This window comes from Myotis lucifugus, unplaced genomic scaffold (genome assembly GCF_000147115.1).
Source record: "Myotis lucifugus unplaced genomic scaffold, Myoluc2.0 scaffold_120, whole genome shotgun sequence".
NCBI lineage: Eukaryota > Metazoa > Chordata > Mammalia > Chiroptera > Vespertilionidae > Myotis > Myotis lucifugus.
The window spans coordinates 167,510-192,956 of NW_005871168.1; the positions used below are offsets into that span (position 1 = coordinate 167,510).

The 25,447-nt window shown below is 38.7% G+C and overlaps 1 protein-coding gene across 1 annotated transcript in view; it reads left to right on the top strand.

Moving 5' to 3' along the window:
- LIPI (lipase I) overlaps window positions 1-25,447 on the top strand; it is a 72,455-nt gene that overhangs the window by 4,268 nt on the left and 42,740 nt on the right. Inside the window, exons 2-4 of the mRNA XM_006093710.1 lie at window positions 8,182-8,564; window positions 11,325-11,433; window positions 14,554-14,655. Of these exons, the coding sequence (XP_006093772.1) occupies window positions 8,182-8,564; window positions 11,325-11,433; window positions 14,554-14,655 (594 nt within the window). The remainder of the gene's footprint in view (window positions 1-8,181; window positions 8,565-11,324; window positions 11,434-14,553; window positions 14,656-25,447) is intronic.

The following is a 25,447-nucleotide window of genomic DNA, read 5'->3' on the forward strand; positions in this document are numbered from 1 at the left end:
TGTACTGCTGGATCCGATTTGCTAAGATTTTGTTGAGGATGTTGGCATCTATGTTCATGAGGGATATTGGCCTGTAATTCTCTTTCATTGTGTTGTCTTTACCTGGTTTTGGAATTAGGGTGATGCTAGCTTCATAGAATGTGTTTGGAAGTGTTCCTTCCTCTTGAACTTTTTGTAGTAATCTGAGGAGGATAGGTTTTAGTTCTTCCTTGAAAGTTTGGTAAAACTCCCCTGAGAAGCCGTCTGGTCCTGGGCTTTTGTTTGCTGGAAGCTTTTTGATAACTGCTTCAATTTCTTCCATAGTTATTGGCCTATTGAGATTTTTAGATTCTTCCTGATTGAGTTTTGGAATGTTGTATTTTTCTAGGAATTTGTCCATTTCCTCCAGGTTGTCTAGTTTGTTGGAGTAGAGTTGCCCGTAGTATTGTTTAACAATCATTTGTATTTCTGTGGGGTCTGTTGTTATTTCGCCTCTATCATTTCTGATTTGGTTTATTTGGGACCTCTCTCTTTGCTTCTTGGTGAGCCTGGCTAGGGGTTTGTCAATCTTGTTTATCCTTTCAAAGAACCAGCTCTTGGTTTCATTGATTTTCTGTATTGTTTTTTTGGTCTCTATTTCATTGATTTCTGCTCTAATCTTTATTATCTCCTTCCTTCTGCTCACTCTGGGGTTTTCTTGTTGCTCTCTTTCTAATTCTTTGAGTTGTAGAATTAGATGATTAACTACCATTTTTTCTTGTTTTTTGAGATAGGCCTGTAGAGCTATAAACTTCCCTCTCAGGACTGCTTTCATTGTGTCCCAGAGGTTTTGGATTGTTGTGTTTTCATTGTCATTAGTGTCCAGGATGTTTTTAATTTCTTCTTTGATCTCATTGGTGACCCAATCAATATTTAATAACATGCTATTCAGCTTCCAAGTGTTTGAGTATTTTGGGTTGTTTTTATTGTAGTTTATTTCTAATATTATGCCATCGTGGTCTGAGAAGATGCTTGGTATGATTTCAATCTTCTTGAATTTGTGGAGACTTTGCTTGTGACCCAATATGTGGTCTATTTTTGAATATGTCCCATGAGCACCTGAGAGGAATGTATATTCCGCAGCTTTGGGGTGAAGTGTTCTGAAGATGTCAATTAAGTCCATCTGATCAAGTGAGTCATTTAGGGTTGCTGTTTCTTTGCTGAGTTTTTTTCTAGCGGATTTATCCAGTGATGTCAGTGGTGTATTAAAGTCCCCTACTATGATTGTATTGTTGTCGATCTCTCCCCTGATATCTTCCAGAAGTTTTCTTATGTATGTGGGTGCTCCTGCATTGGGTGCATATATGTTTACCAGGGTTATATCTTCTTGTTGTATTGATCCCTTTAGTATTATGAAGTGGCCTTCCTTATCTCTGGTTATGGCCTTCACTTTGAGATGTATTTTGTCAGATATAAGTATTGCTACCCCAGCTTTCTTTTCCTTTCCATTTGCGTGAAAGATATTTTTCTATCCCTTCACTTTCAGTCTGTGTGAGTCCCTTCTAATGAGGTGGGTCTCTTGTAGACAGCAGATGTATGAGTCATGTTTTTTTATCCATTCAGCCATTCGATGTCTTTTGGTTGGAGCATTTAGTCCATTTACATTTAAAGTTATTATTGAAAGGTACTTGTTTGTAGCCATTTCTTTTTTTGTGTGTGGCTGTTTTCTTTCTGAGCTTTTTATCTCTTCTTTTTACACCAGTCCCTTTAGCATTTCTTGCATGGCTGGCTTGGTGGTGATAAACTCCCTTAGCCTTTTTTTTTCTGTGAAGCTTCTTATTTCCCCTTCAATTTTGAATGATAGCCTTGCTGGATAGAGTATTCTTTGATTCAGTCCTTTGCTTTGCATCACTTTGTAGATTTCCGTCCATTCTTTTCTGGCCTGATGTGTTTCTGTTGAGAAATCATTTGATAATCTAATGGGAGATCCCTTGTATGTAACTTTCCGTCTCTCTCTTGCAGCCTGTAAGATTCTCTCTTTATCCTGAACATTTGCCATGGTAATTATGATGTGTCTTGGTGTGGGTCTTTTCGGGTTCACCTTGTTTGGGACTCTCTGGGCTTGTGTGACTTTTTTCTTCCCCACTTCAGGGAAGTTTTCTGATATTATTTCTTCGAATAGTTTTTCTAATCCATGTTCATCTTTCTGTTGTTCTGGCACCCCTATTATTCGTATGTTGTTTCGTTTCTTGTTGTCCCAAAGCTCCCTTAGGCTCTCCTCCTGTCTTTTAATTTTTTTCCCCATTTGCAGTACAGTTTGAGTGTGTTTTGCTTCCTTGTCTTCTAATTCACTAATTCGGTCCTCTGCTTCTCCCAGTCTACTGTTGATACTTTCAATGGTGTTTTTTATTGCAGCTATGTCGCTCTTCATTTCTTCTTGGGACTTACTTAAGTTGTTGATTTTTTCATCTGTTTCTTCTAGCTTCTTGCATAAGTAGTTGATTTTTTCATCTGTTTCTTCTTGCTTCTTGAACATCCGGTGCATGTACTCTAGGACCCTTATTCTGAATTCTTTTTCCGTCCTGTTGCATGCCTCTGTCTCACTTAGCTGCTTTTCTGGCGAGTCCTCCTTTTCTTTCCTTTGGGGGTTTCTTTGTCTACCCATGTTAGATCTCACTGACATGACTAGTTGTTGAGTCGTTCAGTGGCTGGACCCTGGGTGGCAGTGGCTGCTCCCTGGGTGGCAGTGGCTCCTCGGGCTGTGGTTGCTCCTTGGGCGGTTGTGGTAGCAGCGGCTCCTCTGTTGATAGCAGAGCCTCTGGTGGGTGCTGTTCACAGCTGTGGTGGCTCTTCTGGCTGGTGGAGGGAGGCTTCACACACAGCAACTGTCCCCCAGGCAGAGCGTGTGGTGATCAGGAGGCCGCTGTTGCTTGAATCTGCTGTGTTGATTTAAAGGCACAAAATACAACACAACAAGGCACAACGTACCAGGCACTGAACACTATTGTATTTACGATATTACTAACCCCAAATAAAGGTGGCCACCGGAGCTAACAGAGTTGGGAGATAAGGGGGAAAGAAGAGAAAAAGGTAGCAGAGAAAAAAGAAAGAAAGAAAAAAAGGATTGCAAAAATGAAATTGGGAAAAGGGAGGGGAAAAAGAGGAGGAAAAAAAGAAAAAAAAAGAAAAAAAAGAAAAAAAAAGTAAGAGAGAAAAGAGAATGAAGTATAAAAGGGCAAGAGACTATTTATATGAGGAGAAAACTCCTATAGGTCCGCCACTAAAACCAACAAATTACAGCAACAGATTCCTGGAGATGAATACAAACTACAAACAACCAATAATATCAAGCGACGCAAGGGGAAACAGAAGCACAGAAATAACCGGGGGGGGGGGGAGGGAGGGGCAGGAAAATAAAAAGAATAAGCAGTCTAACCTCACAAACAATCCTAAAAAAAAAAACCCCAATATACTCGTCAATCAAGCAAACAACAATAAAACAATGGAGAGAGAAAAGAAGAAGAAGAGAAAAAAAAATTGGATAGTGAAGGAAGATAAGGGAAAGGTGTATAAGGATTTAGAACAGGGGATTGGACGTGGGATATATAAGCAGGGTTAAATTTTGACAGGGGGTAAAAAGAGTAGGGAAAATCAAAAGCTAGAGTAGGGTAAGAGAAACAGGACAGCAAAAGGGAAAAAGTGGGGGAGATTGTTTAGCACAGAGGCAAATTGAGGTAGAGAAAAATGTTACTAAAGGAACGATGAAAATAGAATGGAGAACATTAGTCCCAAAATAAAATAAAGACAAAATAAAATGACACTTTAAAGAGTGGTAAAATGGTAGCGGTAATAATACTAGTTAAAAATAAAAAATAAAATAAAAATAAAAAAATAAAAATGTGGTAGCTGAAAGGGCAAAATCAGGTGATGGGGAAAAAGAAAAAAGAAAAAAAGGAAAAAAAATGTTTTCTTAGTTAAAAGGAGAAAAAGTAATTTAAAAAAATAAAAATAAAAATGTGCAGTAATGCAGGTGCTTCAGATCTTCTACTCTTCTTATTGGCACGCCCGGAATTCAGGAGAATGTTGAATTTCCCTCTGTTACACTGTTCCTCCGTGGTGTAAGCCACAGTCCTGATTTTAAAGCCGGCCGTAAAATCCCCTTATTGCCTTATCTGTATTTACAGAAGAGTCAGTTCGTGGCTCTGCCTCTGGGTGGCAGTGTGTCTGGATTGACCTCCGAGGTTAAAAGTTCTCTCTGTCCAGAAGCTCTCTATTGTACCTGAACCAGCTCCGCCCAGAGCTGGCTCCCCAGGCGCCACTCCCAGCTCTGTTTCCCAGGCTCCCCAAAAACAATCTTCCCCTACAAGCTCTGCTAGTGACCCCAACTGGGCAATCACATGCACTGGGCCAACAATCAAACTCACAGAAGTAAGAGGAAGTGTGCAAACAAGAGCCTGGGAAGCTGTTCGAACTCACAGGGTTCCACCCTCCAGAACTGCGCGTAGTGTCTGCGCGTTATGTCTGCGCGCGCTCAAGCCCCTGGCAACAAGTAGCCGGCTATCAGGGAAACTCTGAGGCCGCCCTTTTGCATCCAGTCCAACTATGGGCTCATTTATAGTGTTACCTTCTGGCAACAGCCCTGCGGGAGCCCTCCCCACTTGCGGGTCACGCTGGCCTCTATGGGCGCGGATTTTGGGGGGCGCAGATTTCCTCCCGCGCCCGCGCGCGCGTTCCTCGCTCCAACCTGGGTTGCAAACCGCACCTTTGGGGTAAGTCTAACCTTTCAGTGGAGAGATGCAGGTCTCCTCTGGGCTCTTGCAGTTGCGCTGCTTGAGAGTCGTTGCCTCCGGGTTAGTAGCCGATCTCTGGATGCGGATAACAGCTACTCAAGTTGGCGCGGTCTCGCCGCTGCGCTGGTGCCCAGGGGGAGGTTTCAGCCTCAATTTCTAACCATCCCAATTTTTTAGAAGTTCTCTGTCTTTCCTGGCTGCAGACTGTCTCTCAGCTGAGCCTCCTTAGCTTGATTGGGCTGATTGTTACCCGTTTCAGCTGCTCGCCCTTATTTGCTCCGGGACAAAGCACCAACACGTCCATCTAAGCCTCCGCCATTTTTTTTCTCCCTTCAAATTAAGAGAATCTATGGAGTTCCCTATACTGCACAAGTTTTAATGAAAGAAAATAAGACTTTCTAAGAGCATTAAATACATGTTTTGTTATTTACAAATATATATACTCCTCTCTCTCTCTCTCTCTCTCTCTCTCTCTCAAATATATTCTTACTGATTCAGAGAGGAAGGGAGAAGGAGAGAGATAGAAACATCAATGATGAGCCCTGGCCAGTTTGGCTCAGTGGATGGAGCGTCGGCCTTCAGACTGAAGGGTCCCAGGTTCGATTCCGGTCAAGGGCATGTACCTTGGTTGCAGGCACATCCCCAGTAGGAGGCATGCAGGAGGCAGCTGATCGATGTCTCTCTCTCATCGATGTTTCTAACTCTCTATCCCTCTCCCTTCCTCTCTGTAAAAAAACAATAAAATATATTTTAAAAAAAGAAAAAAAAGAAAGAAACATCAATGATGAGAGAGAATCATTGATTGACTGCCTCCTACATGCCCCATACTGGGGATCAAGCCCACAACCGAGGCATGTGGCCTGACCTGGAATCAAACTGTGACTTCCTGGTTCATAGGTTGATGCTAAACCACTGAATCACACTGGCCAGGCTCAATTCTAATTTATAAATTCATTCCAAGGACATATAGAGCTTGAAAAGCTTTGGAAGCAGTTTCAAAAAAACTAGCTTTTAAGTAACAAGAAAACAGTTATAGAAGAAAGTTTAAATTAAAAGGAAAAAATTGTTTTGATTTATTCAAGAGTGGGAACATCCTCCATGAAAATGTGTACCTTGACTGTGGATGGCTGGGAGGCCTTATCACACCTTAGGAATTCAAATGCTTTTTACAATGAAAAGAAAGAGAGTTTCATCTCATTTCTCTCCCAGGGTAGATGACTGTCAATAGAAGGTGGACATCAATAAAAGGAGGGGCTTGCACAAGCAATCCAGAAAGTCAGTAATCTATGAATAATCCAGAACCGAGTATTTATCTCCTCTGCCACACACCCTCTCTCCCAGCCAGTGAGCAAGATAATTACCCTCAAGTCAAGCTAAGTGCCCCCCAATCACAGTGGCCAATGCTGACATACAAAGCATACAAATAATTCTCACTCTGCATAAAAGTGACAACTTTCTTGGAAGAAAAGCAGATACTGTAAATTTCTCAAAGTCTTCCTGAAACATTTTTAAAATTAATTTTTACTTCTTTAGAAAAAATGCCATGGGAAACCATCTGTAATAAAATGCCCATTCTATAAAATAATTCATCTATACTAATAAAAGGGTAATATGCTAATTAGACTGGGAGACCTTCCAGATGTTCTTCTGGACAAAGCCATGGTGGCGGGGCCGAGGTAGAGGCAGTTAGAGGCCAAGAGGGGAGGGCAGTTGTGGGTAATCAGGCTGGTGGGGGGGCAGGGCCGTTGGGGGTAAGCAGACCAGCAGGGGGTCAGTTGGGGACAAGCAGGCCATCAGTGGGGGTCAGTTGGAGGTGATCAGGACAGCGGGGGGGGGGCAACTTGGAGTGAGCAGGCCAGCAGGTGGGCAGTTGGGGATGAGCAGGCCAGTGGGGAGGGAAGGTACGGGCAAGCAGGCCAGCAGGGGGGCAGTTTGGGGTGATCAGGCTGGCGGGGGGGGGGCATTTGGGAGCAAGCAGACTGGCAGGCAGAATGGTTAGAAGCAATCAGGCCGGCAGGCAGGCAGGTGAGTGGTTAGGAGCCAGCAGTCCTGGATTGCGAGAGGGATGTCTGACTGCTGGTTTAGGCCCGATCCCTGTAAACTGGCAGTAGGACATCCTTCGAGGGGTCCCAAATTGGAGAGGGTGCAGGCCAGGCTGAGGAACATACCTTCCCCCATGCACGAATTTCGTGCACTGGGCCACTAGTATATATATATTTCACTTAATCAAATTATTATTTGGGCATTTATATAACTTTTATTTCTCCAGTATTGAAATAACTTATATTGGTTAATTTTTTAATGTGTGTGGGGACTCTTGGGAAAATCTCTAAAAAAGTGATATTACTTTGATAAAGTATATTAACACTTCTGTGAATTTTTTATATATTAAGAAAGAGTTTTTTTCACATTTTCTTACCAAGTTAAACTTTCAGAGTAGTACAAGCATATAATCTTATTAAAAATTGGTATTATATACTTATTCTGAAAAATAATTACAATTCTGAAAAACTATAAAAAAGAAAATATAAAGCAGCCATTGTTCCTTAACTCAGCAATGACTACTACTATTGATTTGGCTTAGTAATTTATTTTCTGCCCTGTTTCCTTCTAGGTTGGATAGATAGATGGATAGGTAGATAGGTAGGTAGGAGGATAGATAAGATTAACATATGCATGAGAAGACTTATAAGAGGATATTTAAAGTGTCTTAAATTTTGGTGTGCTTATGCTTAACCCTGTGATTAATGACTTTACATTTAATATAATTGCTTATTTTATTAATATAAATCCTAGAAAGAAAATCAGGAAGAATAAATATTTTAAGATTATCTGTGTGATATACACACACATGTAAAATGTCAAAAGGATGCTGTATTATACATCAGTATCCATGTAAATGAATATTTGTTACATTTATCCTCACAAATATTGAGTATTAAAATGATTTTTCTACTATTGCTTAATTTGGTAGGAAGAAAAAGATAACTTATTGTTTTTATTTGTATTTATTTGATCCCTAGTCAGTTAAAATATATTTTTTTTAATGCTTATCTGTATGTAACTATTTTCTGCAGAATAACAGTTAAAGCTCATAATCAACTTACCTACTTTTATTGCTGTTCACACTTTATTAATAATAATAATTTTACTCAAACTATTGCTACTAGTATATTGTACAGATAAAATAATTCTTAATTTTAATCAATTTTATTTATTTCTATATTTTATAGTAAATTTTAAATACTTCTAGTTCAAAAATTCATTTTACATAATCAGCAAATCAACATGGTAGTTACTCAGTAAATTGTGTTGAAGTGCTAATGAAATTAAATTCTCCCCACCCTTCAAGTTCAATCTTGCTTTTTGCAAGAGCAATGGGAATGGAATCAAATACTATATCAGTACTCAGCTTGACTGATTTTTTTTTCAGAGAATAAAAGACCATGCCTTAAATTTACAAAGCTATCAATAAAGGATTCCTTCAGTGATTTGTTTAATCCCCACGTGGAGATGTTTTTGTTAATGTATACAAAGAACAACCTAAACTGTCCTGAGCCACTGCTGGAGCGGGATAATTCACTCAATGTGAAGTTCAACACAAGTAAGAAAACAGTCTGGCTTATTCATGGATACAGACCGCTGGGCTCCATTCCCTCATGGCTTCAGAACTTTCTAAGGATTTTGAATCATCATGATGTGAATATAGTTGTAGTGAACTGGATCCGGGGTGCTACAACATTAATTTACAGTCGAGCCGTTAGAAACACCAGAAAAGTTGCTGTGAGTTTGAGTGAGTGCATTCAGAAGCTGTTGGTAAGTCTGGAATGTTATGTATTATATACGTTATACAATATACAGTGTCTTATTCAAGACTACAAACTGTTAAAGAATGCTTTTTTCATACTTTTAGTGCTTAATGCTTTTTTCTCAGAATTCAGAATTACTGCTTGATATGCTAATGTATGCAGCCATCCTTTTTTGTTTATGTAAATGGATAATTTTATGCCTAGACATGACCTGTCTTAATTTAAAAAAATATGTTAAAGACTAAGTTATTGTGTTTTATCTTTTAGGATTTTAACTTTTTAACTCTATACAGATTTCAGGATAAAGTAATGATTCTATATAGACATAGGGAATAAACTATATAATCATTAGATACTTTAAATAGTTTTTCTAATGTATGGCTAGTATGTTTATAGTTTATAGTTAATCAAGTGTGAATTGGTAAAAATTAGAGAAAAACAACTGAAAAGTAGTTTATTTCTGCCAACCTTGGAGGCAGGTCTTAGTTTCATTCATATTTGTCCAGCATTTAGGTCCAGGGTTGGGGTGAGTGAAATAAATTCAGGACAGTTTTAGGTCATCTGCCTTTACTAAGTCAATCCATATGGAGATCCATGTCTGTTCCAGAGATAGGTTGGTGGTGATGGGCACTCGAGAGAAAGAAGGATATTTGACTTGGGGGACATTCATAGCTTTGAAATCTGCCTTTGAATTGTGTTGTGCTTAACTTCCAAGTCTCTGCTCAAATTGAGCAAGCATGTCACATCCAAGTAGTTACATGCAGTGGTTAGGAGCTGGACTGGAGGGTTTCAAAGACCCAATCCATCCCATCATCTGTGTGACTTTGAGCAATTGCTTAACCTCTCTGCCTCATTTCCTTAGCTATACATTTGGAATAACAAGACTTTATATCAATATTTAACTTTTAAATAAAATTAATTCTTAACCAGTGCGTGCTATATAATAATCATTGGCAAAAATCATTTATCCTAATTAATATTTATATACTTAAATGTGGACAAACCCAAACCATCCCTCTACAGAGAGGTAATTGATGCACCTGTTTTTATGGATAGTCTATGAATTTCATAATTGATTTTTTTCCTTACAGCAGTGCTCTTTAATTAACATGTACTTTAAAGTATGGAAAATGTGAATGTGAAATAGAAAAATTTAGGAAAATTTGTAGTTTTAGATATTTTTCTAAGAGTAGCTTTGCTTGCAAAAGCTTCATATTAAGGGGAAGAGATGAAAGGAACAGTAGTGCTAAACTTGAAAGTGATACTCCCTCAGGTTTCTGGGCACTGCTCTGAAAATTTTGAAGAAAATGATCACCCTGAGCTTGGAAAGCCTACGTCTAATTTCTCATTAGAAGTAAATGCTCTATATCTTCAATAAGCCATCGGATGCGTCACTGTGTAAAATGGACCCTGACTTGCTTCTTGAGAACTTGGGGGAAGAAATTCTCCCTCATTTAAGCTCTTAATTGGCCTCCTCTCCCACCAAGGAGGGGTGTTTGAAGCTCAGAGAGGAGTCTAAAATTTGGGCTTGAAAGATCAGATTTCATTGTTCTTTGATGTGATCTGGGGAAATCACTCAAAAACCATGAGTCTCATTTTATCATCTCTGAAATGAGGATGATGATACACACTGTTCAGTCTTCCAAGAATATTTGACACAATCTGATGAGAATATATTTTGGAGTTAAACAGACTTGGACTACAAGTACACATTTTTCCCTTTTAGAAATAGTACATTTGGCTTTGGGCAACTTAAGATCAAATGATATTTACTCTGCATTTATACATTCTAGGAAAAATAGGATAACAATAAATGACTCACAGAGCTATTGAGAATATTAAATATGAGATTTATAAAGCACTTGTCAAGGTAGCTAGTACAAAGTAAATCCCCAATAATGTCTAATTATTATTGTTATATAATGATTTACTAATTAAATGTGTTATTTTGCATATATTATTCTAGATAATAGATGGCAGAGGTTATATATATATATGCCTAAGTGGCCAGAACGACTGGAATGACCAGTTGCTATAATATGCACTGACCACCAGGGGGCAGATGCTAAATGCAGGAGCTGCCCCCTGGTGGTCAGTGTGCTTCCACAGCCAACCTCCCCAGGCTGGCCAACCTCCCACAGTCCCTTCCCCCAACCCCCAGGCTGGGACAGGGAACTGGGGGTGAGTGGCGGTGGACTCAGCCCTTTTTCCAGGGCGGCTGAGGGCCAGCTCCCTCCTTGAGGCCAGTGGTCAACCTCCTGTGCCCTGTCCCTGCCCCCAGCCAGCAGACCCTGATTGACCCGCCTGCTCGCCTCGGTGGTGGTGTGGTGGCGAGGGAAGGAGGAGGGGGGAGGCGGGGAACAGCACAGTGGCAAGGAGCTGATGATCGGCGTCCAGCATCTGTTCCTTCCGTGCCCAGCCAGGCGACCATCACCTCCTCTCCGGCCCTGCCCTGATCGGCCTAGCCCCAATTGTCCCTGATCACCAACCAGGCCTAGGAACCCCACCTGTGCATGTATTTCGTGCACCGGGCCTCTAGTTTTTAAATAAAAATTTAATGTAATTATTAAAAATGTGTAGAGAAAAATCAGATATTTCATGGAAGAAGTTGAACAAAGATAGTTGTTTTAAAATTATAAAATCTTATTTTCTATCTTTCAGAAATGGATTAAACTACAAAAAATAACAAATTTTAGAATATTGATGCAAAAGGTATAATTTGTGATTTTATGAAATGAAAATTGTAACATTGCACTTTCTATTGCAGAAACATGGAGCATCTCTTGATAATTTTCATTTCATAGGTATGAGCTTAGGGGCTCATATTAGTGGATTTGTTGGAAAGATATTTCAAGGTCAACTTGGAAGAATAACAGGTAAAAATTTTTAAATAAAATTAATGTGTTTGCATATATTTAAGCATCAGAAGTTACTTTATTTAAACTTTAATAGATATAATATTTAAGCCATAAAAATAATGCACAAATATTTATTTTTTCTATATTATATTCAAATGTTAGTATTTATTTTAGTTAGATTTAAAAGTCTTGTTTGGTTCTTAGATGAACATATTACCCTTATAGTATTGAAAAGAATCAGATCAACTTCTGCAGCCCCATTTGAATTTTAAAAACACGTTATAACAATACAAAGAAAAAGTTGTTCCATTAAATATAAAGCTTTTTTAACTGAAAATATAAAAATGTGCTATATTTAATTTCAGAAAATTTGATGTATTTAAATTCTTTTAAAAATTTTACTTGAACAATAGGAGAGTTGGGAGTTGGTATTTAAATTTAAGGGATTCCAGATCCTCCCCTATTTTCATAACAAAGTTACCTCATCCAGTAAGCTTGATTACCAAATAATGCTGACATGGATTTTCATGCTTCCCTTTAGGAATGCTGGTGAAATTTTTTAGAATTACAGATTTTTTTTGTACTGGAAGACTTCCATTTATGGTAGGGATGAATTGGCCATAAGGCCACGGAGCATGGCTGCATAGGTTGAGCTCTGTACATCTCTAAGATACGATGGAAATGGTGTTCCCTTGAGTTCTTGAGTCCACAACCACACAGCACAGCCACCCATCATGGGAGAATCAGGGCCATCTGGTCTTCCTACCTCTGAGGTGTAACCTAATTAGTGAGAGAATCTGAATTTGAACGCAGGGCTTCTTTTTCTCTGCTTGCCATCTTCTAAAAGCATGTATCAGTTTTCTGGGGACAGTGGCGGAAGTGGCTTAGCTAGGCAGGGCAACATGCTTCCACTCCGTTAGTGTAGAGTTGTTACTGGAAGGTGGTATCCAGTTTCTCTCCCTGCCTGTGATGCCATCCAGCCAGTAAGGCCCCATTTCTCATCACCAAGTGGTCTAGGGGTCCAAGTGGTTTTCCAGACCTCACAGTTGACCTAAATGCCAGTCAGTGAGTATTTCATTTTAATTTTTTATTATTTTTAATGTTTATTTTTCAATTACAATTATATAATTTTCAGGTATACAGTATAGTGGTTAGATGGCTACATAATTTCAAAGTGACCTCCTCCAATAATTCTAGTACTCACCTGCCTCTAGAATAATGGTGACGTGAGAACTGGTAGGATATCATCCCTCCCCAACCAGTTTAGCTTTTTAAGAGTTAAGGAGATTGATGTCTATAGAAGATTTTTAATAATTTCAAGTGTAAATAAAAGGTAATAGAGTTTTTAGGGAAGTTAAGCAAAGGGGGAGAGGAGTGGATAACTAGTACAGATTGTTAGGATGTTTACAAGCCTTTATTATACCTTCCTTACCTTGATCAGTTTTAGTGTCATTCTCCTTATACAGATGTGAAAACTGAGGTTAATTGAATGAATGTGAAAGTGTTAAAAAGTTAGCAACAGCTAAACCAGAATTTACACGAAGGTCTCTAGCAGCCAAATCCCATATTATTTTTCAATCGCCATGCTAACTCACTTTCAACTGGTGGTAAACCTACTTTATTTTAAGGTGTGTTTACTCACATATTAGTCCAATTTAAAAGGTTATACATGTCAAGCAATTATGAAAGTTTACAAGTCCAGGAAATGTGGTGCTTCTACATCAGAATCACTTATAGGAAGAGAGAATTTTCTGCCTTATTCAGTAAGTGGGCTAAATAAACAAGAATAATAGAAGGGCCTGAGATAATCAACATTATATTTTACTTTAAAAATCTCTTTTTAAGATGATGTGTCTTCCATTGTGTATATTTTATCAAGGCATTGACTTTTATCTCCTCCCTCCTTTTTTTGGCACTATCCAGAAGATCATGAGCCTAGACCAGTGATGGTGAACTTATGACACACGTGTCAGAGGTGACACGCAAACTCATTTTTTTGGTTGATTTTTCTTTTTTAAATGGCATTGAAATATATAAAATAAATATAAAAATATAAATCTTTGTTTTACTATGGTTGCAAATATCAAAAAATTTCTATATGTGACACAGCATCAGAGTTAAGTTAGGGTTTTTCAAAATGCTGACACACCGAGCTCAAAAGGTTCGCCATCACTGGCCTAGACTTTTTACTCAGAATTTAAAATATATCAGAAATGTATTCATATTTCATGGAACTTTTAATATATTTTTATTATGTGTGTGGTAAACTTTTGTGAGAAGTAAATGATAAATGTTTATTTAAATATAAAACAGTAAAAAATGTATTTTATCCCATAGCCCAAATTACATCTGATGCCTAACATTACTTTAGACATATAGATAGATCCAGGATGCGCAGGACTGGGATTGATTTTTCCCCCTTCAGAAGTTGTAGTAGTTATTTATTATTAAAGTTCTACCATTTTTTCCTAATTACTTCTTAAATAAAATTGCTAAAACCTACAATATTTTGTTGAGGCACCTCTAGTGATACTTAATACTGTATTGTTGATAAACTCTGAAAATTGATAAAAAGTATCCTATATAATAAAACCCTAATATGCAAATAAACCAAATGGTGGAATGACCAGTCGCTATGACAAGTACTGACCACCAGGGGGCAAACGCTCAAGGCAGGAGCTGTCCCCTGTGGTCAGTGGAAGTGCCGCTCAGTCAGAGGCTGGGCTTATGGCTGGTGAGCCCAGCAGCAGTGGTGGGAGCCTCTCCCGTCTCTGCTACAGGTAGGTGGTAATGAGAGAGGAGTCCAAGACTGCGAGAGCCCTGGACTGCGAAAGGGGTGTCTGACTGCTGGTTTAGGCCCAATCCCCTAACCTGGCAGGCGGACATCCCCCTAGGTGTCCCGGACTTCGAGAAGGCACAGGCCTACGAATTTCATGCACCGGGCCTCTAGTTATTAACATAGTAAAGATACTTGCTATTCATCCAATTTTATTTATCTTTAAATTTGTTTTTAGACAGGTTTAAGCTAAAACTATACAGGTTTATATTTATGATGTAATAATAATGCAAGCATATGATCTGGTGAACATTATAGTAGAACTTGAATAATAGATTTATAGTTTCTTTGTTGAATTTCAGGACTTGACCCTGCTGGGCCAAAATTCTCTGGAAAACCATCAAATGACAGATTACATTACACTGATGCAAAGTTTGTGGATGTCATCCATTCTGATACTAATGGTAACAATGCAGGATTTATTGATTAAATATTTGAAAATAAAAAAAGGTATGTAGACACTTAGAAAGGAGAATCTAAGAAGAGAAAGAGTAGGAGATAAAGTGATGATACATCTGTAACTATGTGTAGTGACTGTATTTTCCACAAGCTGTATTTTTTGGAGTTAGTGAAATCCTGTGGTGTCTATTGGCACTCTTTGCCTTCAGTGTCCCTCCTTCAGGTTTCAAGAACTATCATTTCATCCAAAAAAATATTAAAAATTATAAAAAATATTTCATCTTGATTATTCTATTGAGAGTTTTATTGATTTGATCACAGTTTCCTCCATGCATATTGTATTTAAGTTACCATTCTCTCCACTCATTTTCTAGTTTTATCAACTAGAACTGAGCACAGCAATTCAGGCATAGGGAAGGAATACCTTTCCCTACTGGTAGGAAAATAATTTATTTATTCTTCCTGAAAATGTCTAATAGACTATTGATAGTTTGGGCCAGAATACATTGGACAGACATTTTCAATGAATAATTTAGATATTCATTGAAATCTGATACCTTTGACACTGATTATAATAATATTAGTGGCCTGGTGCATGAATTCGTGCACATTGAAAGGAAATTAATTAGAAGAAATATTTTAATATCATTATTTGCCATTTCTCTATAATAGAAGTGTCAGAGATGAAAGAAAATTAGTAAATGTATATGAAAATAATATATAAATTGATTAATAAATAAATAATAACAGCATGATATAACAACATTTAAAATAGGGTTGAATGTGTCCCAGATGGAGAGATGAAATCCATAACACTGCATTTGTGTGACTCGTGTCCTTACATTTTGTCTAGTATTATTGTTTTGTTTTTTGCATTTTTTGTTCTCTTTTATTTTTATTTTTATTTTTTTATTGCTTAAAGTATTACAAAGGGTATTACATATGTGTCCTTCCCCCCCCCCCCTTGACAATCCCCTGGCCTCCCCTACCCCCCAGTGTCTTATGTCCATTGGTTATGCTTATATGCATGCATACAAGTCCTTCGGTTGATCTCTTACCCCCCTCCCTCCTGCCCCCCAACCCTCCCCGGCCTTCCCGCTGCAGCTTGACAATCTGTTTGAGGCAGCTCTGCCTCTGTATCTATTATTGTTCAAAAGTTTATAATGGTCTCTATTATCCATGAATGAGTGAGATCATGTGGTATTTTTCCTTCATTGACTGGCTTATTTCACTTAGCATAATGCTCTCCAGTTCCATCTATGCCGTTCCAAATGGTAAGAGTTCCTTCTTTTTTACAGCAGCATAGTATTCCATTGTGTAGATGTACCACAGTTTTCTAATCCATTCATCTACTGATGGGCACTTAGGCTGTTTCCAGATCTTAGCTATGGTGAATTGTGCTGCTATGAACATATGGGTGCATATATCCTTTCTGATTGGTGTTTCTGGTTTCTTGGGATATATTCCTAGAAGTGGGATAACAGGGTCAAATGGGAGTTCCATTTTTAGTTATTTGAGGAAACTCCATACTGTCTTCCATAGTGGCTGCACCAGTCTGCATTCCAACCAGCAGTGCAGGAGTGTTCCTTTTTCTCCACATCCTCTCCAGCACTTGTTGTTTGTTGATTTGTTGATGATAGCCAGTCTGACAGGTGTGAGATGGTACCTCATTGTTGTTTTGATTTGCATCTCTCGGATGATTAGTGACTTTGAGCATGTTTTCATATGTCTCTTGGCTTTCTGAATGTCCTCTTTTGAAGGTGTCTATTTAGGTCCTTTGCCCATTTTTTGATTGGATTGTTTATCTTCCTTTTGTTAAGTTGTATGAGTTCCCTATAAATTTTGGAGATTAGGCCCTTATCAGATATGCCATTGGCAAATATGTTTTCCCATGCAGTAGGTTTTCTTGTTGTTTTGTTGATGGTTTCTTTTGCTGTGCAGAAGCTTTTTATTTTGATGTAGTCCCATTTGTTCATTTTCTCTTTAGTTTCAACTGCCCTAGGAGCTGTATCAGTGAAGAAATTCCTTCAGCATATGTCTGAGATTTTGTTGCCTTTGGATTCCTCTAGAATTTTTATGGTTTCCCGTTGTACATTTAAGTCCTTTATCCATTTTGAGTTTATTTTTGTGTATGGTGTAAGTTGATGTTCTAGTTTCATTTTCTTGCATATATCTGTCCAATTTTCCCAACACCATTTATTGAAGAGACTATCTTGGCTCCATTGTATGTTCATGCCTCCTTTGTCAAATATTAATTGAGCATATTGGTTTGGGCCAATTTCTGGGCCCTCTATTCTATTCCATTGATCTATTTGTCTGTTCTTGTGCCAGTACCAGGCAGTTTTGAGAACAGTGGCTTTGTAATATAGCTTGATATCTGGTATTGAGATCCCACCTACTTTGTTCTTTCTCAGGATTGCTGCAGCTATTCGGGGTCTTTTTTTATTCCAGATGAATTTTTGCAGAGTTCATTCTAGATCTGTGAAGTATGCCATTGGTATTTTAATGGGAAGTGCGTTGAATTTATAGATTGCTTTGGGTAGTATGGACATTTTATTGATGTTGATTCTACCAATCCATGAACACGGTATGTTCTTCCATCTGTTTATGTCTTCCTCAATCTCTTTTTCAACGTCCTGTAGTTTTCTGAGTAGAGGTCTTTTACCTCTTTAGCTAAGTTTATTCCTAGGTAGCTTAATTTTTTTGCTGCGATGGTAAATGGGATTGTTTTTTTAGTCTCTCTTACTGAAAGTTCACTATTGGTGTATAGAAATGCCTCAGATTTCTTGGGGTTAATTTTGTATCCTGCTACATTGCCAAATTCATGTATTAAGTCTAGTAGCTTTTTGATGGAGTCTCTAGGGTTTTGTATGTATAATATCATGTCGTCTGCAAATAAGGACAGTTTTACTTCCTCTTTTCCAATTTGGATGCCTTTTATTTCTTCTTCTTGTCTAATTGCAATGGCTAGTACTTCCAGTACTATGTTGAACAGGAGTGGTGAGAGTGGGCATCCCTGTCTTGTTCCTGTTCTTAGGGGAAATGGTGTTAGTTTTTGTCCATTGAGTATGATGTTGGCTGTGGGCCTGTCATATATGGCTTTTATTATGTTGAGGTATGATCCTTCTACTCCCACCTTGCTGAGAGTTTTTATCAAAAATGGGTGTTGGATTTTGTCAAATGCTTTTTCTGCATCAATTGATATGACCATGTGGTTTTTTTCTTTCAATTTGTTTATGTGATGTATCACGTTTATTGATTTGCGGATATTGTACCATCCTTGCATCCCTGGGATAAATCCTACTTGGTCATGGTGTATGATCTTTCTGATGTAGTGCTGGATCCGATTTGCTAAGATTTTGTTGAGGATTTTGGCATCTATGTTCATGAGGGATATTGGCCTGTAATTCTCTTTCATTGTGTTGTCTTTACCTGGTTTTGGTATTAGGGTGATGCTGGCTTCATAGAATGAGCTTGGAAGTATTCCTTCCTCTTGAATTTTTTGTAGTAGTCTGAGGAGGGTAGGTTTTAGTTCTTCCTTGAATGTTTGGTAGAACTCCCCTGTGAAGCCGTCTGGCCCTGGACTTTTGTTTGCTGGAAGCTTTCTGATGACTGCTTCAATTTCTTCCATAGTTATTGGCCTATTGAGGTTTTTAGATTCTTCCTGATTGAGTTTTGGAATGTTGTATTTTTCTAGGAATTTGTCCATTTCCTCCAGGTTGTCTAGTTTGTTGGAGTAGAGTTGTCCGTAGTATTGTTTAACAATCATTTGTATTTCTGTGGGGTCTGTTGTTATTTCGCCTCTATCATTTCTGATTTGGTTTATTTGGGACCTTTCTCTTTGCTTCTTGGTGAGCCTGGCGAGTGGTTTGTCAATCTTGTTTATCCTTTCAAAGAACCAGCTCTTGGTTTCATTGATTTTCTGTATTGTTTTTTTGGTCTCTATGTCATTTATTTCTGCTCTAATCTTTATTATCTCCTTCCTTCTGGTCACTCTGGGCTGTTCTTGTTGCTCTCTTTCTAATTCTTTGAGTTGTAGAGTTAGATGATTAACTACCATTTTTTCTTGTTTTTTGAGATAGGCCTGTAGAGCTATAAACTTCCCTCTCAGGACTGCTTTCATTGTGTCCCAGAGGTTTTGGATTGTTGTGTTTTCATTGTCATTAGTTTCCAGGATGTTTTTAATTTCTTCTTTGATCTCATTGGTAACCCAATCAATATTTAATAACATGCTATTCAGCTTCCAAGTGTTTGAGTATTTTGGGTTGTTTTTATTGTAGTTTATTTCTAATATTATGCCATCGTGGTCTGAGAAGATGCTTGGTATGATTTCAATCTTCTTGAATTTGGGGAGACTTTGTTTGTGACCCAATATGTGGTCTATTTTTGAATCTGTTCCATGAGCACTTGAGTAGAATGTATATTCCGTGGCTTTGGGGTGAAGTGTTCTGAAGATGTCAATTAAGTCCATCTGATCTCTTGAGTCATTGAGGATTGCTGTTTCTTTGCAGATAGTTTGTCTAGAGGATTTATCCAGTGATGTCAGTGGTGTATTAAAGTCCCCTACTATGATTGTATTGTTGTCGATCTCTCCTTTGATATCTTCCAGGAGTTTTTTTATTTTTTTTGGTGCTCCTGCATTGGGTGCATATATGTTTACCAGGGTTATATCTTCTTGTTGTATTGATCCCTTTAGTATTATGAAGTGGCCTTTCTTATCTCTTGTTATGGCCTTCACTTTGAGGTCTATTTTGTCCAATATAAGTATTTCTACCCCAGCTTTCTTTTCCTTTCCATTTGCCTGAAAGATATTTTTCCACCCCTTCACTTTCAGTCTGTGGGAGTCCCTTCTAATGAGGAGGGTCTCTTGTAGACAGCAAATGTATGGGTCATTTTTTTATCCATTCAGCCACTCGATGTCTTTTGGTTAGAGCATTTAGTCCGTTTACGTTTAAAGTTATTATTGAAAGGTATTTGTTTGTAGCCATTTCTTTTTGTGTGTGGCTGTTTTCTTTCTGAGCTTTTTATTTCTTCTTTTTACACCAGTCCCTTTAGTATTTCTTGCATTGCTGGCTTGGTGGCAATAAACTCCCTTAGCTTTTTTTTGTCTGTGAAGCTTCTTATTTACCCTTCAATTTTGAATGATAGCCTTGCTGGATAGAGTATTCTTGGATTCAGTCCTTTGCTTTGCATCACTTTGTAAATTTCTGTCCATTCTTTTCTGGCCTGATGTGTTTCTGTTGAGAAATCATTTGATAATCTAATGGGAGATCCCTTGTATGTAAGTTTCTGTCTCTCTCTTGCAGCCTGTAAGATTCTCTCTTTGTCTTGAACATTTGCCATAGTAATTATGATGTGTCTTGGTGTGGGTCTTTTCGGGTTCACCTTGTTTGGGACTCTCTGTGCTTGTGTGACTTTTTTCTTCCCCACCTCAGGGAAGTTTTCTGATATTATTTCTTCGAATAGGTTTTCTAGTCCTTGTTCATCTTTCTGTTGTTCTGGCACCCCTATTATTTGTAGGTTGTTTCGTTTCATGTTGTCCCAAAGCTCCCTTAGGCTCTCCTCCTGTCTTTTAATTTTTTTTTTCAATTGCAGTACAGTTTGGGTGTGTTTTGCTTCCTTGTCTTCTAATTCACTAATTCGGTCCTCCACTTCTCCTAGTCTACTGTTGATACTTTCAATGGTGTTTTTTATTGCAGCTATGTCGCTCTTCATTTCTTCTTGGTTCTTACATAATTTATTGATTTTTTCATCTGTTTCTTCTTGCTTCTTGCCTAAGTTATTGATTTTTCCATCTATTTCTTCTTGCTTCTTGCATAGGTGGTTGATTTTTTCATCTGTTTCTTCTTGCTTCTTGCATAAGTTGTTGATTTTTTCCTCCATCCGGTTTATGCACTCTAGGACCCTTATTCTGAATTCTTTTTCTGTCATGTTGCATGCCTCTGTATCACTTAGCTGCTTTTCTGGTGAGTCCTCCTTTTCTTTCCTTTGGGGGTTTCTTTGTCTACCCATGTTTGATCTCACTGACATATCTAGACATTGATTTGTTCAGTGGCTGGTCCCTGGGTGACAGTGGCTTCTTGGGCTGTGGTTGCTCCTCGGGTGGTTATGGTAGAAGCTGCTCCTCAGTTGGCAGCAGCTCCTCTGGTGGGTGCTGTTCACAGCTGTGGTGGCTCTTCTGGCTGGTGCGGGGAGGCTTCATGTACAGCTGCTGTTCCTCAGACAGAGGGTGTGGTGCTCAGGAGGCTGCTGTTCCTTGGATCTGCGGCACTGCGTGGTCTGGTCAGCTCTTCAGGCTGCCACCTTTAGGCTCAGTCCTCCGTGATCGCAGAACCCAGATCTCAAATTCCCCAGAGCCAGGAATCCCGCGGATCTCTTTTCATTGTTTTGTTATTTAAAATATATTTCTTTATTGATTTCAGAGAGGAAGGGAGAAGGAGAGAGAGATAGAAACATCAATGATGAGAGAGAATCATTGATTGGCTGCCTCCTGCACACACCCTACTGGGGAACGAGCCCACAACCCAGGCATGTGCCCTTGGCTGGAATTGAATATGGGACCCTTCAGTCCGCAGGCTGACACTGTATCCACTGAGCCAAGCTGGCTAGGGCTTGTCTCTTATTATTGTTGATTACACTGTCATTTCTGAGTCTTAATGCAATATCCGTTCTTTTTCACCATGTGAAAAAGAATAGGACACGTCATTGCATATAATGTAGGAAACAGGATCCTGATTTGTTTCATTTTAGTGACATTTGGATTATTGAGATCTAGTTTACAATGAACGATGCCAGCTTCTTTTGGCTTCAGAGGTACGTGTGGCAAAAGTTGGTCTTCAGACATATTCTGTCAATGATGCCACTTTCTTTAGGCTTCAGAATGTCAACAAAAACAACCAAATTTATAATTGACAATGACAGATCGAAACACATGCTTGTGATTGGCGCCAGCGGGAGCTTTATATGTATTGTGCATGTGAGAGTCGACTTAGCCTTTTATATATATGGAATAAACTTGCTTAATTAGACCTGCTTTATGATTTAGCCAAACTTTTTCCAGGCCAGTGAAGCACCCCAACTTCTCTTTCAGGTAATTGTCAGCAACACAGCAGTAAATATCAACACGAAGCAGATTATTATTGTAGATCACACAAGGAGAACAAAGGATAAAATACTTAACTGTAGCAGTGTTTGACTATATTCTGTGCAGTGAGAAAACTTGAAGTCATTTTCAAGGTCCACCATTTCTTACTTCTTTTCGGTTGGGTCAAGTTTCTAAACTTTCCAAATATCTGTTTTTCAGCTAATGAGAAGAAAATAGGATTCTACTGAGTCTCCTACCTACCTACTCCAGGACTTCTGTGAGGATCAAATGAGATGAGGCACATGAAAATGCTTCGCAAACATTTGGTTAAACTGTAAAATGTTTGTACCTGGCTATAAAGCAAGTCATGTTCTTGGGCTGAAGAAACTCCAAGGAGGCTAGTCGCTAGGGAGAGGAAGCCGGGCATTGATACATGGTGTCATTACCTGGCGCCCACAGGGACTGTTTCCGGGCTGGACTGGGCTGTGGGCCACATTTTGCACCATGGGGTCTTGGAAGTGTCCAGTGCAATTAGGTGGGGTGTTGCTCCAGGGTGATGGCAGGGCCTGTGTCCCACTTGGGGGAAGCCAAGTGTTAGTTTGTCGGTGCCAGGCCCATAGTGCCGTTTATTTTTAAATGGCCAGTGCGCATCATGGCAGCTCCTGCATTAAGCGTCTGCCCTCTGGAGGTCAGTGCACATCATAGCTTCCGGTTGGAGGGAAGGACGACATTTAGCCTTTTATATATATAGATTTATTGAACATTTCCTATACATCAGGCAATGCTTTAGGTGTATGTGAATTAATTATGGACTTCTTCTAGGTCCCTATAGATAAGTAAACACTATCATTCATGTTTTACCAATGGGGAAGCTAGGGTCAAGTCCCAAGGCCAGCAAGTGTCAGAGGCAGAATTTAAAATGAAACCTTTGATTACAGAGTCTAAACTTCACTAGTATGTTGCTCTGATTAAGGTGTGTTGTGGTTGTGGTCATGGGGAGGATATGGTGTTAAGACAGAGACAGGAGGAAGTGACCCTTGGACTACTCATACTTCCCTGTTTCCTCGAGTTTCTTTTTCTTTGGTCCAGGTAATTTATTTGCTCCCATATTACTCTGAATGTGCCTTGTGGCAATGCCTTTGTGAGGAATATAAATGCCATATATGCCATTGATAACAATTTTTCAGCTTCTATGTCTATATGCCAATTGACTGAAACTATAGTGGGAGCAATTCTGCTCCTTATTTGGAATCTAAGTTCACCTACAGTGCCCGAAGTTTCATCCTCTGAGTACAATAGCCCCAACATCTCAAGTCACCTTTATCTCTAGCTCTGTATATCAGCTTGACATTCCTACACACAGCACACCTGTTGCCCAATTACTCTTAAGTTCTTTGTCTGAACTATTCTTCCTGAAATCCCAATATCTATTCTGCCTACAGCCTTTTGAATTAGTTCTATATACTTTTTCTTATTTTTGTTTGCATATCTTACTTTTCCTAATAAACTCTTTTGGATTGTCATATACAGTCATCACTTGGTATCCATGGGTATTGGTTCCAGGACCCCCTCAGATACCCAAATTCACAGCTGTTGAAGTCCCATGTATAAAATGGCACAGTATATGCATATAAGCTACACACATCATCCCACGTACTTTAAATCATCTCTACCTTACTAATACCTAATATATTGTAAATGTTATGTAAATAACTGTGATACTGTATTGTTTAGGGAATAATGACAAGAAAAAAGTCTGGACTGTTCAGTAGAGTTGCAACCATAATAGGCCTAACTACATAACACATGTCAGAAACAATGTAACGTATTTTTTTAGAATATTTTTGATCTGTGGTTGGTTGAGTCTATGGATGTGGAACCCATGGATATGGTGAGCCAACTGTACTCAGCATCTTTTGATGAAAAGCTGGTCATATCTTAGTTATCACTAGATGCCACAGAGTTGGTATCTTTGGTAATCTTTTTATGACAATCACAAATGGGGAACAGAGATTTTTTATATATATATTTTATTGATTTTTTACAGAGAGGAAGGGAGAGGGATAGAGAGTCAGAAACATCGATGAGAGAGAAACATCAATCAGCTGCCTACTGCACACTCCCCACTGGGGACGTGCCCGCAACCAAGGTACATGCCCTTGACCGGAATCAAACCCGAGACCCTTGAGTCCACAGGACGACACTCTATCCACTGAGCCAAACCGGTCGGGGGGGAACAGAGATTTTGACACTGCATATTCACCTGACAATGTGGATTGATATCAGAAATACAGGGTTGGGCAAAAGTAGGTTTACAGTTGTGAGTACATGAAACACAAAGTTTATTCTTGTGTCATTATTTGTTAAATTTTGTATCATTTTCCATATGAACAACTGTAAACCTACTCTTGCCCCACCCTGTACACTAATAGTCTAAGGAAGCCAGGCACAAAATAATACATGAAGTATGAGTCAATTTATATATTTTTTCAAAATGGCCAAATCTAAATTGTAGTGTTTTATGAGGTAAGCTGAGATAATAAAGAATATCAAAATGAAGGATTTTGTAAATGGAAAAATGTTTTTTTTTTAGAGGAAAGAAAAACTGGTGATTGGATAGGGTACACTAGGGGCTTCTAAGTTACTATTTCTTGACATGGGTATCAAGTGGCTAAGAGGCTACTGGCTTTATAATTATCACTAGCATCACGCTCTATGTTCCTTCCTGTATTTATGTGTTACATATATAATAAAAGAGCATTAAAAACCCACATCTGCTCTCCCCACCCTGAAGCCAAGTGAATGAATGACCTGAGCAGACCATGCTGCCCTGCCCCCTCCATATGATAAAAGGGACATAATATGCCTTAATTGGCTGCTTGTAAGTTAATAATAAATATATTTTGCTTCTCCATGATTCCTGAGCAGTCTTCTTGGTTTGACTCTACTTCAGTGGCAGATTGGAGAAAATTATGACTCTAAACCTGGAACCCTTAGTCTTGGAGTTTCATGTTGAGCTCAGATATAAGGAAATTTTAAAGATCTCACAAACTATTGGACATTTTTTGGGCACATTTAGGAGGTTGTTCATCCTTGCTTAAATTCCACAAGTTAAGCAGATGATGGCATGTAAAGAGGGATTGGTTAGTATAACTTTTCCACTGTCACAATCAAATGACACAATGATTCACGGAATTCTAAGAGGTTCTAATAAAGCATCTAAATCATGCTGTCTCTTTCCTTATATACTGATTTCCTGTCCTTTAATGCACATGCCCAGTGTTCTCATGCCCTGGGGACACCTCACTAGTTGTTGTTTTGTTCTGTGATATACTAGAATTAAATCAAGTTGTTACATTTTTTTTAATCTTAAATTTTTTTTATTACTATTAACAGCTTGTGAAAACATTTCCCAAAATTTATTTTTAGTTTACAATAATGTCTCCCAGTAAATGTTTCACTATAAGCAACACTTTATAAATGTTAAAAGTCCCTAAGAAATTATATTAAAGCTTACAGTATTTTGCAAATTTATTATGAAACTAGAGGCCCGATGCACAAAATTTGTGCAATGGTAGGCCTACCTTTCCCTGGCTGCCAGCTTCTTGGTCCTGGCTTCATGGCCTCACTCCTCAGCCCCCCTGCACCTGCCTTGGCCTGATGCTGCCCGTGTCCACTACCACATATCCCCGGTTCCCCAGTTCCCAGAGCCG